At 44.9% G+C, this 18,278-nt stretch overlaps 1 protein-coding gene across 1 annotated transcript in view; it reads right to left on the minus strand.

The window, feature by feature from the left end:
* The window catches only part of dlec1 (DLEC1 cilia and flagella associated protein), a 212,563-nt gene that overhangs the window by 1,190 nt on the left and 193,095 nt on the right, over positions 1 to 18,278 (minus strand). The window contains exons 38-40 of the mRNA XM_073055048.1: positions 13,054 to 13,179; positions 11,655 to 11,808; positions 10,401 to 10,524 (exon numbers count right to left, since the gene is read on the minus strand). Coding sequence (XP_072911149.1) covers positions 10,401 to 10,524; positions 11,655 to 11,808; positions 13,054 to 13,179 — 404 coding nt within the window. The remainder of the gene's footprint in view (positions 1 to 10,400; positions 10,525 to 11,654; positions 11,809 to 13,053; positions 13,180 to 18,278) is intronic.

Genomic DNA, 18,278 nt, shown 5'->3' on the forward strand with positions numbered 1-18,278 from the left:
CTCATAAGAGATGCTCTCTAATCCAGGCAGAATCCTTATCAAACCCTCCCTAAAGCTTCCACATCCTCCCTGTAATGAAGCAACAAGACTCACAGTATGGTCTAAACAGGGTTTTCTAGAGCTACAATATTGCCTCAGTCCTTGAATGCAATCCCCTGACTAATGAAAGCTAACACAATATACACCTTAACTACCCTATCAACTTGTTGCAGTTTAGAGGAGTCTATGGAAATATACCCCAAGATCCCACTGTTCCTCTACACTGCTAGGAATGCTGCTATTAACCTTGTTCTCTGCCTTCAAGTTTGACCTTCCAGAGTGAATCACTTCACTTTTTCAGGTTGAACTTCATCTGCCACTTCAGTTCAACTCTGCATTGTACCAATGTCCCGTTGTAAACTATGACAACTCTCTACACTACCATATGGTGTATTGGCCTTCATCAACCATGGGATTGAGTTCAAGAGCCGAGAGGTAATGTTGCAGCTATATAGGATCCTGGTCAGACCCCACTTGGAGCAGTTGTTCAGTTCTGGTCACTTCACTACAGGAAGGATGTGGAAGCCATAGAAAGGGTGCAGAGGAGATTTACAAAGATGTTGCCTGGATTGGGGAGCATGTCTTATGAGAATAGATTGAGTGAACTTGGCCTTTTCTCCTTGGAGAGGAGGATGAGAGGTGACCTGTAGAGGTGTATAAGATGATGAGAGGCATTGAACGTGTGGATAGACAGAGGCTTTTTCCCATGGCTGAAATGGCTGCTACAAGAGGGCACAGGTTTAAGGTGCTGGGGAGTAGGTACAGAGGTGATGTCAGGGGTACGTTTTTTTTTACTTAAAGCGTGGTGAGTGTGTGTAATGGGCTGCCAGCAACGGTGGTGGAGGCGGATACGATAAGGTCTTTTAAGAGACTTTTAGATAGGTACATGGAGCTTAGAAAAATAGAGGGCTATGGGTAACCCTAGTAATTGCTAAGGGACAGGGTTTGGCACAACTGTGGGCCACAGGGCCTGTATTGTGCTGCAGGTTTTCTGTTTCTATCTCTTCATACCTCACCTCTACCTTGTTCCCCACCCCCTTATCAGCCCCTTCCCAGGACACCTCCCATGTTCTCCATCATTGCCAGCTTTCAATTCCCTGTCCCTCCCCTACACGTCTTCACCATGGATGTCCAGTCCTTCCACATTCCTGTCCCCCATTATGAAGACCTCCATGTTATCTTCAAGTCTAGTCTAGCTGGCTGTGGGGGCTGGGTGAGAGTTGGCAAGTTGATGAAATTGGCAAGTTCTATATAGATGCAGGCAGTAGCACCAATGTAGCCTCTGATGTAGTGGAGAAAGAATTGGGGAGTAGTTCCAGGGTACATTTGGAGCAAAGACTGTTTGACAAAGCCAATACAAAAGGCAGGTGTTGGTCTTGGGCTGTGATATATAGAAAGTGGGAGGAAGACGAGCTGCCCAGGCTAAGCACGTTCCACCCAGTGGAGGAGGGTTTTAGACCAAATTGGGTCTATGCTCTAGAAAGAAACAAAACTCTAAGGAGGACGTCCATAATGAAGATAAGGCTTGATGGGGATAGAAGTGAAGAGAGCTGTCCATGGTGAAGCTGAGTAGGTGAAGGAATAGAAAATTGTTAAAATGGTGGGGAGTGTGGGAGGTGTCTCAGGTGTAGATAGGATGGGACTGGGAAAGGGGAGACAAGGTAGAGTTGAGGTATGTAGAAATAAGTTCATTTGACGAACAGGCAGATGCTACACACCGACCAGGGCAGTACATTGTGGGTAGGAGATAGAATTGGGAAGTGTGGGGTTGTAGACCTATCAGATGGGAGTCTGTGGAGGAAGATCTGAAGTGGAGAGCTGTATGATATGGGAACCAGTGGCTAATCAGTGTTGAAGTCACGGTCAAGGGAGAGTTATGGGCAGGTATCCAAAAGCTGCTGTCAACCAAAGTAGAGGTCAGTCGGAACCAGGAATAACACGTAGACATGGGTAAAGACAATGAATTGATCACAGAGGATATTGGTTATTTTTTAAACAAATCACTTGAGGGGCATTCAATGCATGGGGTGTGGACACCCCATGTCCATACTAACCCACTTGTGAGCAATCCAACTAGACTCACTCTGTAGCCCTCTCTCAAAAGCCAAGGAGTCAGAGTAATATATCATGAAAACAGGCCCTTTGGCCCAACTCCTCAACAATAATCAAGTTGCCTACCTGAGGCAGTCTCACTTACCTGTGTTTGGCCCATATCATTCTAAACCTTTCCTATCCATGGACCTGTCATGTACCTTTTAAAAGTTGTAGTTGTACCCACCTCCACCACTTACTCCTGTACCTTCCTCATACATACCAACCACTGCTTTCAATTTCACCTGTACCCATCCCTGCCATTTCCGACTCTTGACCTCACAATCTCCCTTGTTATGATCTTGTACTTTGTCTCTCTCTGTAGCTGTTATAATTTATTCTGTTATTGTTTTACCTTGTTCTACCTCAATGCACAGTGTGATGACTTGATCTGTGTAAACAATATGAAAGCCAAGCTTTCACCTATATCTCAATACATGTGATAATAATAAACCAATTGCAATTTTCAGTGGCCTTTCATTGTTGTCCTGATAGTTCATCATCCCTCCATTTGTCTATCTACACTTCCGTAAATTGTGCCTTGATTGAACTAATACTATATATCTAAGAAAAACAATGATTCTATTATAGACCAATGGGAATTTCACTGTAAACTTCCCTCCAGTCTAAAATAAATGAGCCTTCCCTACCACTCTCATACGATAGAAAACCTGCAGATGCTGGAAATCCAAGCAACACAAAATCCTGGAGGAACGCAGCAGGCCAAGCAGCATCTATGGAAAAGAGTACATTTGACGATTCAGGTTGAGACCCTTCAGCAGGACTGGAGAAAAGAAGCTGAGAAGTAGATTTAAAAGATTGGGGGAGGAGAGAGAATCACAGGGTGATAGGGGAAACCTGGAGGGAGGGAATGAAGTAAAGAGCAGGTAAGTTGATTGGTGAATGAGATACAGGCTGGCGAAGGGGGAGTCTGAAAGAAAGAAATGCAGGGAAGAGCACCAGAGGGAGTCAATGGGTGAGCAAGGAGATAAGATGAGAGATGGAAAAGGGGATGGGGATTGGTGAAGGGGGGGGGGGGGGGAGGGCATTACCAGAAGTTTGAGAAATCAATGTTTGTGCCATCAAGTTGGAGGCTACCCCAACAGAATACAAGGTGTTGTTCCTCCATCCTAAGTGTAGCCTTGTCATGAAAGTGGAGGAGGCTATGGACAGACATAGCAGATGAGAATGGGAAGTAGAATTAAAATAATTGGAAGTTCACCCATCTACAGACCACAGAACCTACTGTCTCTAATGCCGGCAGGCCCAGGCATCAATGGCTCTAATGATCCAGAGCAGACTCAAAGCCGTGACTCCATTGTTATCAGTGCAGTTTCCAATTACCTCAGATGCCTCCATAGTGCCAATTGCGCAACCTCCAACTCCAGCTACGGCCTTCACCTCCAGGTTGTGTCTTTACGCACTGCTGCCGGATCCACTGTCTCCATATCCCCCACCACCACTCTGCAATCTCATCTCTCTTGGGTCCTTGGAGGTCCCATCTTCTCACCCCACCAGTCCTGAGCACCCCAAATCTCCCTTCCCCTCAGACCCTACCAACCCCTTACCCCCCTCCAATCCCAGCTCCACTCATCCAAGCTGGGTCTTCACCATTCCTTCTGACCGTTCTCTCTCTGAGGCAGAACATTGTCTTCAGTAAGAGCCTCACCTTTATTCCCCTGCACCCACACCTCAGTGAGTTCCACACCCACCATGATGCTGAGCTCTTCTTCTGCCACCTCTGTCTCCGAGCCTATTTCTCCACCCCATGCCAGTGACCCCTTCTCCAGTCTTCAACCCTCCTGCTCTTTCTGGACACCATTTCCTGGTCTTCTACCTGCTCTGGACCTTTTCGTTGCCAACTGCTGATGGGACATCAATCGTCTAGATTTAAACACTGCTCTTTCCCATTTCAACATCACTCCTTCCAAATGCTCTGCTCTCCACTCCCTCCATGCCAGTCCTAACCTCACATCAAACCCACAGATAAGGGAGGTACTATAATAGTCTGGCACTCTGACCTCTATCTTGCTGAAGTCCAGCGTTAACTGTCAGACATCTCCTCTTGCTTACATCTTGAACAGGACCCCACTGAGGCACACCAGACCATCTTCTCCCACACCATCACCAAGCTGATTGACTGTGGTGATCTCCCATCTACTGTCATCAATTTCATAGTTCCTGCACTCCACACCTCCTACTCAAGATCTACAAACTCGCTTGTCTAGGTAGACCTATTGTTTCACTTGTTCTTGCCCCACTGAACTCATATCTGCATACCTCAACTTTGATTCCCCCCCCCCCCCCCAACCCAGTTCATTCCCTTCCTACTTACATCCGTGACCCTTCACTGGCTCTGGTTCTTTTCAATGATTTTAAGTTCCTTGGCCCCCATCATATTTTCACTATGAATGCCCAGTCCCTACCAGGAAGGACTCAAAGCTCTCCGTTTTTTTCTGGACACCAGATCTAACCAATTCCCCTCCACCCCAACTCTCCTCCGCCTGGCAGAACTTGTCCTCACTCTAAATAATTTCTTCTTTGGCTCCTCCAACTTCCTTCAAACAAAAGGGGTAGCCATGGGCACTCGCATGGGTCCCAGCTATGCCTGCCTGTTTGTCGGCTACGTGGAACAGTCTCTGTCCCAAGGCTACACTGGTGACCATTCTGCACTTTTCCTATGCTGCATCGACAACTGCATTGGTGCTGCTTCCTGCACCCACGTGAAGCTCGTGGACTTCATCCACTTTGCCTTCAACTTCCACCCTGCCTTCAAATTTACCTGGTCCATTTCCGACACTTCCCATCCCTTTCTCAATCTCTCTGTCTCTATCTGGTCAAGACAAATGTAGGTCCCTTATAGTCAGAAACAGGTGAATTGATCATAGGGAACAAAGACATGGCAGACCAATTGAATAACTACTTTGGTTCTGTCTTCACTGAGGAGGACATAAATAATCTTCCAGAAATAGTAAGGGACCGAGGGTCTAGTGAGATGGAGGAACTGAGGGAAATACATGTTAGTAGGGAAGTGGTGTTAGGTAAATTGAAGGGATTAAAGGCAGATAAATCCCCAGGGCCAGATGGTCTGCATCCCAGAGTGCTTAAGGAAGTAGCCCAAGAAATAGTGGATGCATTAGTGATAATTTTTCAAAACTCCTTAGATTCTGGATTAGTTCCTGAGGATTGGAGGGTGGCTAATGTACCCCACTTTTTAAAAAAGGAGGGAGAGAGAAACCGGGGAATTATAGACTGGTTAGTCTGACATCGGTGGTGGAGAAAATGCTAGAGTTGGTTATCAAAGATGTGATAACAGCACATTTGGAAAGAGGTGAAATCATCAAAGTCAGCATGGATTTGTGAAAGGAAAATCATGTCTGACGAATCTTATAGAATTTTTTGAAGATGTAACTAGTAGAGTGGATAGGGGAGAGCCAGTGGATGTGGTATATTTAGATTTTCAAAAGGCTTTTGACAGGGTCCCACACAGGAGATTAGTGTGCAAACTTAAAATAACAGTGCATAGTTCCCTGAAGGTGGAGTCTCATGTAGATAGGGTGGTGAAGAAGGCTTTTGGAACGCTGGCCTTTATAAATCAGAGCATTGAGTACAGAAGTTGGGATGTAATGTTAAAATTGTACAAGGCATTGGTAAGGCCAAATTTGGAATATTGTGTACAGTTCTGGTCACCGAATTATAGGAAAGATATCAATAAATTAGAGAGAGTGCAGAGACGATTTACTAGGATGTTACCTGGGTTTCAGCACTTAAGTTACAGAGAAAGGTTGAACAAGTTAGGTCTCTATTCATTGGAGCGTAGAAGGTTGAGGGGGGATTTGATCGAGGTATTTAAAATGTTGAGAGGGATAGATAGAGTTGACGTGAATAGGCTGTTTCCATTGAGAGTAGGGGAGATTCAAACGAGAGGACATGATTTGAGAGTTAGGGGGCAAAAGTTTAAGGGAAACACGAGGGGGTATTTCTTTACTCAGAGAGTGATAGCTGTGTGGAATGAGCTTCCTGTAGAAGTAGTAGAGGCCAGTTCAGTTGTGTCATTTAAGGTAAAATTGGATAGGTATATGGACAGGAAAGGAGTGGAGGGTTACGGGCTGAGTGCGGGTAGGTGGGACTAGGTGAGATTAAGAGTTCGGCACAGAATAGGAGGGCCGGAATGGCCTGTTTCCGTGCTGTGATTGTTATATGGTTATATGGTTAAAGCACACGGTATTGGGGGTATGGTATTGATGTGGATAGAGAATTGGTTGGCAGACAGGAAGCAAAGAGTGGGAGTAAACGGGGCCTTTTCAGAATGGCAGGCAGTGACTACTGGGGTACCGCAAGGCTCAATGCTGGGACCCCAGTTGTTTACAATGTATATTAATGATTTAGACAAGGGAATTAAATGCAGCATCTCCAAGTTTGTGGATGACACAAAGCTGGGCAGCTGTGTTAGCTGTGAGGAGGATGCTAAGAGGATGCAGGGTGACTTGGATAGGTTAGGTGAGTGGGCAAATTCATGGCAGATGCAATTTAATGTGGATAAATGTGAGGTTATCCACTTTGGTTGTAAGAACAGGAAAACAGATTATTATCTGAACGGTGGCCGATTAGGAAAAGGGGAGGTGCAATGAGACCTGGGTGTCATTGTACACCAGTCATTGAAGGTGGGCATGCAGGTACAGCAGGCGGTGAAAAAGGCAAATGGTATGTTGGCATTCATAGCAAGAGGATTTGAGTACAGGAGCAGGGAGGTTCTACTGCAGTTGTACAAGGCCTTGGTGAGACCGCACCTAGAATATTGTGTGCAGTTTTGGTCTCCTAATCTGAGGAAAGACATTCTTGCCATAGAGGGAGTACACAGAAGGTTCACCAGATTGATTCCTGGGATGGCAGGACTTTTATATGAAGAAAGACTGGATCGACTAGATTTATACTCACTGGAATTTAGAAGATTGTGGGGGATCTTATTGAAACGTATAAAATTCTAAAGGGATTGGACAGGCTAGATGCAGGGAGATTGTTTCCGATGTTGGGGAAATCCAGAATGAGGGGTCACAGTTTAAGCTTAAAGGGGAAGCCTTTTAGGACCGAGATGAGGAAAAACTTCTTCACACAGAGAGTGGTGAATCTGTGGAATTCTCTGCCACAGGAAACAGTTGAGGCCGGTTCATTGGCTATATTTAAGAGGAAGTTAGATATGGCCCTTGTGGCTAAAGGGATCAGAGGGGTATGGAGAGAAAGCAGGTACAGGGTTCTGAGTTGGATGATCAGCCATGATCATACTGAATGGCGGTGCAGGTTCAAAGGGCCGAATGGCCTACTCCTGCACCTATTTTCTATGTTTCTATCTCTGGAGACAGCTCATCTACTAATGTCTATTACAAACCCACGGCCTTTCACAGCTACTTGGACTATACCTCCTCCCACCCTTGTGTAAAAATTTGTAAAAATGCTATCCCCTTCTCTCAATTCTTCCGTCTGCACTGCATCTGCTCTCAGGATGAGGCTTTACATTTAGGAACCAAGATGTCCTTATTAAAAGAGAGGGGCTTCCCTTCCTCCACCATCAATATTGCCCTCAACCACATCTCTTTCATTTCACACATGGCAGCTCTCACCCCATCCTCCCACCACCCTACCAAGGATAGGGTTCTTCTTGTCCTCACCTACCACCCCAATCAGCCTCCGCGTCCAGCACATAATTCTCCACAACTTCTGCCATCTCCAATGGGATCCCACCACTAAGCACATCTTCCCATCTCCCCAATCTTTGCGCGGAAATAGCTCCCTGTGCGACTCCTTTGTCCATTCGTCCCTCCCCACCGAGCTCCTCCTCCTTATGGGCTCTTATCTTTGCAAGTGGAACAAGTGTTATACCTGCCCCAACACCTCCTCCACTGCCAAACAGTCCTTCCAGGTGAGGCGACACTTCACTTGTGTGTCTGTTGGGGTCATATACTATGTCTGGTGTTCCCGGTGTGGACTCTTGTATATTGGTGAGACCCGATGTAGATTGGGAGACCGCTTCACCTAGCACCTACACTGTCTGCCAGAAAAAGTGGGATCTCCCAGTGGCCACCCATTTTAAATCCACTTCCCATTCCAATATGTCCATCCATGGCTTCCTCCACTGTAGTGATGAGGCCACACTTAAGATGGAGGAACACCTAATATTCTGTCTGGGTAATGTCCAACCTGATGGTATGAACATTGAGTTCTCAAACTTCTGGTAATGCCCCATCCCCCTTCACCATTCCCCATCCCCTTTTCCCTCTCTCATTGTATCTCTTTGCCCACCCTTCACCTCCCTCTGGTGCTCTTCCCCCCTTTTGGGTGTAGCATTGGCTGGTTGGCAGAAAACAGAGAGTAAAAGTAGAAGTTCCACAGGGGTCGGTGTTGAGACTGCTGCTTCTTATGATGTATGTCAATAACTAGGACTATGGTATTAATGGATTTATGGCTAAATTTGCCGATGATGCAAAGATAGGTGGAAGAGTGGGTAGTGTTGAGGAAACAGAGAGACTTAGCTAGTTTAGGGGAATGGGCAAAGAAGTGGCAAATGAAATACAATGTTGGAAAGTGTATGGTCATGCACTTTGTTGGAAGAAATAAACGGGCTGACTATTATTTAGATGGGGAGAGAATTCAAAATGCAGAGATGCAAAGGGACTTAGGAGTCCTTGTGCAAAATATTGTATTGCGTTTGGTTTTGGGCTCTTTATTTTAGAAAGGATATACTGACGGAGAGGGTTCAGAGAAGATTCACGAGAATGATTCCAGGAATGAAAGGATTACTATATGAGGAACATCTGGCAGCTCTTGGGTTGTATTCCCAAGAGATCAGGATAATGAGAGAGGATCTCTGAATGTTAAAGGGCCTGAACAGATTAGATATGGCAAAGTTATTTCCCATGGTAGGGGATTCTAGGACAAGAGGGCACAACTTCAGGATTGAAGGATGTCCATTTAGAACTGAAATACGGAGAAATTACTTTAGTCAGAGGATGGTAAATCTGTGGAATTTGTTGCCACAAGCTGCTGTGGAGGGCAAGTCATTGAGTGTATTTAAGGCAGAAATAGATAGGTTCTTGATTAGCCAGGGCATCAGAGGGTATGGGGTAAAAGCAGTGGAGTGGGGATGACTGGAAGAATTGGATCAGCTCATGATTGGATGACAGAGCAGACTCGATTGGCTGAATGGCCTACTTCTGCTCCTATATCTTATGGTCTTTTCTTTCTTCCATGGCCTTCTGTCCTCTTCTATCAGACTCCCCCTTCTCCAGCCCTGTATCCCATTAACCAATCAACTTCCCAGCTCTTTATTTCATCTTTCCCCCTCCACATATCACCTTGCGTTTCTCTCTCCCCTTCCCCCACCTTTTAAATCTACTCCTCAGCTAGTTTTCTTCAGTCCTGCTGAAGTGTTTTGGCCTGAAAGGTCGACTGTACTCTCTTCCGCAGATGCTGCCTGGCCTGCTGAGTTCCTCCAGCATTTTGTGTGTGCTGCGTCCCTACCACTCTGTTTTCCAATATAATGCCCCTGCTGCTCCAACCCATGGGCTGCACTGTTACTTTAACATTACATACCACAGAAACTGCATTTCCCTCATCAAACTTTGCAGTTTATTTCACTTCCTTTAACAAATTTATATAATTTACTCCCATCACTCCATTGTCCAGGTGATTCAGGTTTTGGATTCAGTTATTCATCACAAGTACATTGAAACATAGAATGAGATGCTTCATTTGCCTAACAACCAACACACCCAAGGACGTGTTGGGGGCAGCTGTAAGTGTCGCCAACCAACCACGCACAAAATGTTCAGCGGAACAACAAAACAAAATGACAGCAGCAAAACGAGCCCCTTTTCCACTCACCAACACACTCACTCACTCACACACACAGGCTTTCAACCCCCGGACAGACTGCCTTCAGACCTCCACTCTTTGGTCTCAGAATTTCAGACATCGGGCCCCTGACCTCCAGGCTAGCTGACCCTGTGGCTTTGACCTTCAAGGCTCTATCTCTGTAATCACAAAGTCCAACCTCAGTGCTCCTACCTCCAGACTTGCCCACCTCTGAACCTTGCCCTTCAGTTTTGCCCTCCGGACTTCACCCCACCGCTATTTCTAGAACTTACTCAACTTCAGACAGGCTTATTGCTGTCGGCCCTTCTGATGGAATACGACAGAGTGAATTCCTATTGTGACGCTGGCATTGCCTGGATCCCCTGTGTGATGTGTTAACAGCCCAGCAGCCCCACACTCACCTGGCAGTAAAGCTGATTTGTAATGCTGTCCTGCTCGTTGATAATTGGATGGCATGTGCCTCCAGAATCCCACATGTGGGACAAATTTGAAAAACACTCTCATCCTCCTGGCCGTGGCTGGGAGCTGGAGAGAAAAGGCAGGAATTAACACAGAGTGAAACACAAAACCACCCCTCCCTCTCTGATAGCTGATACTCCGTCCATACTGCCCCAGCCCACTGTTATTTCAGGTGCTTCACCAATTTACCAACACCTTCATATACCATTTAAACTAAATTTCCCTCCTCAAACAATCTGCTGAACCCAAACAGTCCTTCCAGGTGAGACAACACTTCACTTATGAGTCTGTTGGGATCATCTATTGTATCCAGTGTTCCTAGTACAGCCTCGTCTACATCGGTGAGACCTTAAATAGATATGGGAACCACTTCTTTGAGCACCTTCACTCTGTCTGCCACAACAGATGGGATTTTCTGATGGTCACCCATTTTATTTCTACTTCCTGATCCCATTCTGAGATGTCAGCTCATGGCCTTCTCTACTGCCATGAATGAAACCACTCTCAGGTTGGAGGAACATCACCTTGTATTCTGTTTGAGTAGCTTCCAATCTGACAGTGTGAACATCAATTTGTCTCAATTCCAGTAATTCCCCCCCATCCCCTCCTTTCTTTTTCCATTCCCCGTTCTGGTTCCCCATTTCCTTCCCTTTCTCCCATGGATTCCTTCCTCTTCACCTTTTCTACTTATCATCTCCCAGCTTCTTACTTCATCCCCCCTCCCCTACCCACCCACCTTCCCCCTCATCTAGACTCACCTTCTGGCTTGTACTTCTCCCCTCCCCCACTTTCTTTTTCTGTCTTCTTCCCCAATCCTGATGAAGGGTCTTAGCCCAAAACAATGACTAATTTCCCACCATAGATGCTGCCTGACCTGCTGAGTTCTTCCAGCATTTTGTGTGTATGGCTCTGGATGTCCAGTGTCTACAGAATCTCTTGACTTTTATGTGTTGCTGAATGCTCTTGGATGAGTTCCTCCCACACTAAGCCAAGACTCTTGGATCCAATCAAAGCACCATAAAGTTGGCATTTATAGTGAATTCAGTTGAAATGATATTGCTGTGAGAAATGAACCCAGGGATATTAAAGGCAATTCCTCAGTGATTCCTCATGATACCCAAAGCAAGAAAAATGTCATGCAATAAGTTATAAAATCAAAACTCTTCATCGCCTCAGCGAGAAGCCTGTTGCCTCACCCAGGACTGCTGTCCAGTAACTCTTTGACCTCGATTTGTTGAGCAGGAAAATGTCCTTGGATCTAGTCTGCCCAACTAAACAGGTACCAAAGTCAACATCTTCAGTGGAGACCTCAAAGTTTGGCAGGAAGAAATGTGCATAGAGCGGGATGAGCTGCAGGAAAAAAAACCAGGGCAGGGCGTCTTCAGTCGCACAAATCACAAAAAGAACTTGAAACAATTCTTCCCCAGAGCAATCTCAAATCAGAAGGTGAAGTTTAGACTGACCTAGATTTGATCAAATGGCAAGGAACAGCCTCCCAGAAATAAGCACGAGCCCTGACATTTTCTAAACTGAAGAACGGTATAATCTAGATGGATTGGTCACTTGGACAATCATTCAAACAGAAGATGCTAAATAAAGGTTAACTATTCAATTCAGTTATGATTTCACGCTAAATATATCAGTGAAACAAGCACTCAGGAGGCTTAATTGTACATTTAATCAATCCCTTGTCTCTCCTGTGAATTCACTGGCTCGTTGTCCAACTGAACTCTCCAGTTGAACTTCATTACTCATGTTCTATTCTGTCATCTACCCTAGCCTTGATCACTGGCCACAACTGCTGTGAACGCTTCTACCCTACATGCTCATTCTTCCCCTCCCCTGTACCCCTTCAGCCCCTGCACTGAGCAAGGTGCCACTCTGTGTCCCTAATAACCATACAGCTATACTTCCAGTTGTCCAGGCTTTGAGCTGGAGATACATTGGCCTAGACAGGACATCAGAACATGGGCACCTGCAAAGTACTTAATCTGTTCAATTGGTAAATTGGTTTATTATCGGTTTACTTTTTGAAGAATGAGGGGAAAATTTCATTAAAATCATTGAAAGGCCTGGATGGAGCCGACATGGAGAGGATGTTTCCTATACTGGAGGAGTCTAGGAACAGAGGGCACAGCTTCAGAAATCAGGCCATGATGGAATGGCAGAGCAGACTTAATAGGCCAAATGGCCTAATTCTGCTCCTATGTCTTATGTCAATACTGAGGGAGATACTCATTGCAGAACTGAACCAGCATCTTGGTACAGTGGCTTCAGATTCATCTATTTATCATCAGTACATTGAAAATTAGAGTGAAATGCATCATTTTCATTAACAGCCAACACAAGTCAAAGATATGCTGGGATCGCTACATAGCATGCTCACGATCTTCTGCAGAACAACACAAGCAGCAACAACAATATCAAAACAGGTCCCTTTCCCATCCTTCCCACTCAAACACACACTCACACACAGACAGGCCTCCAACCCCAGGAGAGATCATCTTTGAGCCTCTGACTCCCAGTCCTTGGCCCCAGACTCTCAGCAGGAGCCTCAACAGGAAGGTTGAGAATAACATTCAGTGAATCTCTTACCTGCGTACTCTTGTTGTTGTACTCAATCACTAGGTCCTGTTCAAACACCAGTTTTGGTTCCTTCTCTGTGCACATAATCTCCCGGAAACTCAGCAACTCCCAGGAAGAGCAGAATGCTACAGTGACCTACAAACCAAGAACCTTTAACTGAGTGTATTACAGATCAGGGAGGAGGCTATCTATCATCCACACCAGGACCACCAGACTCAAAAATAGTTACTTTCCCCACAGTAAGGTTGATCAACTCCTGCACCCACTAACATACCTCTCCACACCCCCAACCACCACTACTTTATCATTTCCTGTCAGTCACCTTATGAACAGACACTCCTGTGCCTAGTGACACTTTATGGACATACAGTCTATGTATATAAGCTATCTTATGTATTTATATTTATTGTTTTATCATCATTATTATTATTATCATCATCATCGTGTTCTTTATCTTATGTGTTTTTTTGTGCTGCATCGGATCCAAAGTAACAATTATTTTGTTCTCCTTTACACTTGTGTATAGGAAATGACATTAAACAATCTTTTTTTTTGAATCCTGAATCCATATACCTGTTTAAATATCTTTTTTAATGTTGTTAATTTACTGCCTCAGCAACTTTCTCTGGTATCTCGTTCCATTTACTGACTACCCTCTGCTTCTGATTAAATCTTTCCCCTCTTATCTCAAATCCATGCCCCCAAGTTCTTGACTCCCCAACCCTGGGAAAATGACTGTGTGTATTGACCCTATCTACAGTCTCATAATTGTCTATACCTCCGTAAGAACTCCCCTCATTCTCCAGCACTCTCCTGTTCATCCTCTATGGTGTCTGTGCACAACTATATATCAATTAAATAAAAGCACACACAATGCAGATGTCTTTAAATTGTGTATTCACACTGCAGCATGAGAGGAAGATAACAATCTGCATGTGTAGACAGACAACAGATCAATATGTAATGCTAAAGGGGGGTGTTATTGGTCTAAGGGAAATAGACCCATACATTACACTTCCTCCCCCTTTAGATTAATGCAACACAAAACTGTATATGTACAAAACATTCAATTTCCCTTTCATAAATTCATATTCCAAATAAACATGCTTTAAGTCCATAACTAACTTCACAGTTCTAAAGATTCAGTCTTTTGGGTGGAGCTCTGTTTCTTTCAAGATAGCGCCTCAGGACCTGTGGAGCAGCATCAGGTTTGGTAGATGACTTGTCAATAATAACATTCTCCTCACGCCTCTGGAGAGGCATTGAGTTTGGTGGGTATCTTGTCTAAGACAACGTTCTCGGTTTCCCATGTCACACTGCTGTCAGTGACATGATCATCACTGAAAAGTAAGTCTGGTGGCTGTAATGTGTCCGTCTCTTTGGATGCAGTCGACTCAGGTGTGTTTTTCAGTTGAGCAGGCTGTATTTGTCTGCATGTCTGATCTCCAACATCCGCTGTGCACATCAGTGGTCCAGTTCTTGTAGCTATCCTACTGTGTATCCATTTGTCTTCTCGGTAATTGTGCGCTAGGACTTCCTGTCAAATCTTGAAGCTCCTTGTTGCTTCACTTGGCAACTGGCTGAACTGTTTATTTTGCACTTCCCTCCATAGATCTGGTTTCAGGAGGTCCAGGTGAGATCTCAGATTCCTGTTCATGAACAGCATTGCAGGTGTTTGATTTGTCTTCACGCAAAAAGAGTTCTACTACACAAAAGGAAAGTTGTCCACGTTGTGCTGAGCGAAATGTCTTCCTTGTCCATTGCTTTAATGGACTTCTAAGAAGGTTTGGCTAAACCTTTCAGCTAACCCTTTCATTGCTGGGTGGTGAGGAGATGACTTGAAATGTCTGATGCCATTTTCCTCCATGAGCAGTCAGAATTCTTCTGACGTGTATTGTGGTTCATTGTCACTCAATTTGTTCTGGTGAGCCATTTCTGGTAAAGACAGTCCTCAAACCAGAGACAGTCTTTGCTGAGGTAGTTGACTTTATTGGTATAGCCTCCAGCCACTTTGAATGAGTACCCACAGCAATCAGGAACATGGCGTCTGTGAATGGCCCAGCAAAGTCAATATGTACTCTTTGCCATGATGACGATGGCCATTCCCATGGGTGTAACAATGTCTGTGGGGGTGCATTTTGAACTTTTTTGCATCCTGAACAGCTTTTGGTTAAGTCTTCGATCTGTTCTATCCACTCCTGGCCACCACACATAGCTCCAGGCCAGATGCTTCATCTTGACTGTACCCAGGTGTTCTTGCAGATTCTCTAATACTCTGGTGCACAGTTTAGAGGGAACCACAACACGAGATCCACACATCAATGTTCTTTGACATACCAACAGTTGGTCTCATCTCACTGAGAACTTTAGATGCATAGGTTTACTGTGAGCTGGCCATCCTTGCATGGTGATTTCATAGACTTTTGACAATGCCGGGTCATTCCTTGTTTCTCTTTGTATTTCAGAATTTGTTACCGGCAACTGGTCCACCAATATGGTGTAGAGCACTTCTGCTAGGTCACAGTATGAAGACTTTTCTTCTTCAGTTGCCGATAGTGGACGACAAAACAAGCCATCAGAAGAATAATGCCCAAGAAGAATAACTTGGGCTGCTGTAATGACTATCGCCCGGTAACATTCACATCGACAGTGATGAAATGCTTTGAGAGGCTGGTCATGACTAGACTGAACTCCTGTCTCAGCAAGGACCTGGACCCATTGCAATTTGCCTATCGTCACAATAGGTTAACAGCACATCCAATCTCAATGGCTCTCCACACGGCTTTAGACCACCTGGACAACACAAACACCTATGTCAGGATGCTGTTCATCGACCTTAGCTCAGCATTTAATACCATCATTCCCACAATCCTGATTGAGAAGTTGCAGAACCTGGGCCTCTGTACCTCCCTCTGCAATTGAATCCTCGACTTCCTAATGGAAGACCACAATCTGTGCGGATTGGTGATAATATATCCTCCTCACTGATGATCCACACTGGTGCACCTCAGGGGTGTGTGCTTAGCCCACTGCTCTACTCTCTATATACACATGACTGTATGGCTAGGCATAGCTCAAATATCATCTATAAATTTGCTGACGATACAACCATTGTTGGTAGAATCTCAGGTGATGACGAGAGGGGTGAGATATGCCAACTAGTGGAGTGATTCCACAGCAACAACCTGGCACTCAATATCAGTAAGATGAAAGAGCTGATTGTGGACTTCAGGAAGGGTAAGATGAAGGAACACATACCAATCCTCATAGAGGGATCAGAAGTGGAGAGAGTGAGCAGCTTCAAGTTCCTGGGTGCCAAGATCTCTGAGGATCTAACCTGGTCCCAGCATATCGATGTAGTTATAAAGAAGGCAAGAAAGCAGCTGTACTTTATTAGGAGTTTGAAGAGATTTGGCATGTCAACAAATACACTCAAAAACTTCTATAGTTGTAACATGAAGAGCATTCTGACAGGCTGCATCACTGTCTGGTATGGAGGGGCTACTGCACAAGACCAAAAGAAGCTGCAGAAGGTTGTAAATCTAGTCAGCTCCATCTTGGGTACTAGCTTACAAAGTACCCTGGGCATCTTCAGAGCGCAGTGTCTCAGAAAGGCAGCGTCCATTATTAAGGACCTCCAGCACCCAGGGCATGCCCTTTTCTCATTGTTACCATCAGGTAGGAGATACAGAAGCCTGAAGGCACACAGTCAGTGATTCAGGAACAGCTTCTTCCCCTCTGCCATCTGATTCCTAAATGGACTTTGAATCTTTGGACACCACCTCACTTTAAAAAAAAAATACAGTATTTCTGTTTTTGCATGTTTTTTAAAATCTATTCGATATACATAATTGATTTACTTGTTTATTTATTATTATTGTTTTCTGTGCTAGATTATGTGTTGCATTGAACTGCTGCTGCTAAGTTAACAAATTTTACGTCACATGCTGGTGATAATAAACCTGATTCTGATTACCGTTGCTGTGTTGTTTGGTACCCTTGAACTCCATTTCATAAGAGTGGGTTCTAGGAATAGTGCCCAACATTGTAACTGGGTAGCAGTCATCACTGGAATTCCCTTCCTGGGATTGAAAATGGACACAAGGGGCTGGTGATCTGTCACTAGCGTAAACTTCTGTCCGCAGACGTAGCGGTGGAACTTCCTTATACCCCATACTAGACTAAGTGCCTATTGGTTGATCTGACGTTCTGTGCTTGTCAGTGATCTTGAAGCAAATGCAATTGGGTGCTCAGATCCATCTTTCATAATGTGTGACAAAACAGCTCCAATGCTATAAGGGGATGCATCACACGCCAGTCTGATGGTCATAATGGGTGAGCAGTTCATCGGACGTTATTAGTCTCTGTTTCTTTGAATACTTTGTCACATCTTTCTGACCATTCCCACTTTGCTCCTGTCTGTAACAGTGCATTCAATGGATGCGGCACTGTAGCAATGTTTGGGAGAAACCAGTGGTAGTAGTTTACTAGGCCCAAGTGTGACCTGTGTTGTGACACATCTTCCGGTTTGGGTGCCTGTAAAACGGCTTCAGTCTTCTCTTGTGACTAATATAATGTCCACAATATGAGATCTCATTCCTGAAAAACCCTCGTTTCTCTCTCTTTGCGTGTAGACCATACTCACTCAGCCTGGTAAGCACTTTACCAAGCTTCCAAAGGTACTCGTCATCATTTTTGTCAGTCACAATGATGTCATTGGGTAACACTGTGTTCCCCGGATATCTCAGAGCACTTGGCTCATTGCTCTTTGCCAAATTGCTGGAGTTGATGTGACGGCAAAGACAAGGTGATTATACTGGAACAGTCCCTTCTGAATGTTGATTGTGAGAAATTTCCTGCTTGTCTCCTCAATCTCCATTTATAGATAAGCTTGTGAAGGGTCAATCTTTGAAAACCTGTCAAAGATATAAAAATGTCTTCTATTTGTGGCAGGGGATACTCCACAGTACGCAGGACTGGGTCGATGCTCACCTTGAAATCCCCTCATATGTGAATGGCTCTGGCCTTCCCTTTCTTGATCATCTGGACAATGGGTGTGACCCAATCGCTCCACTTAACCTTAGAGAGAATTCACTATGCCCCTAAGCTAGGATGTAGTGCATTAGGCACTGGACATGCTTCATGGAATCCTGGTGTTGCTGTTTCATCCAGTTCAATTCTGGCCTTCATGCCTTTGAGTTTACCAATCCCCTTCTCAAACACCTCATTAGCAG

The sequence above is a fragment of the Hemitrygon akajei genome, chromosome 8 (genome assembly GCF_048418815.1).
Source record: "Hemitrygon akajei chromosome 8, sHemAka1.3, whole genome shotgun sequence".
Lineage (NCBI taxonomy): Eukaryota > Metazoa > Chordata > Chondrichthyes > Myliobatiformes > Dasyatidae > Hemitrygon > Hemitrygon akajei.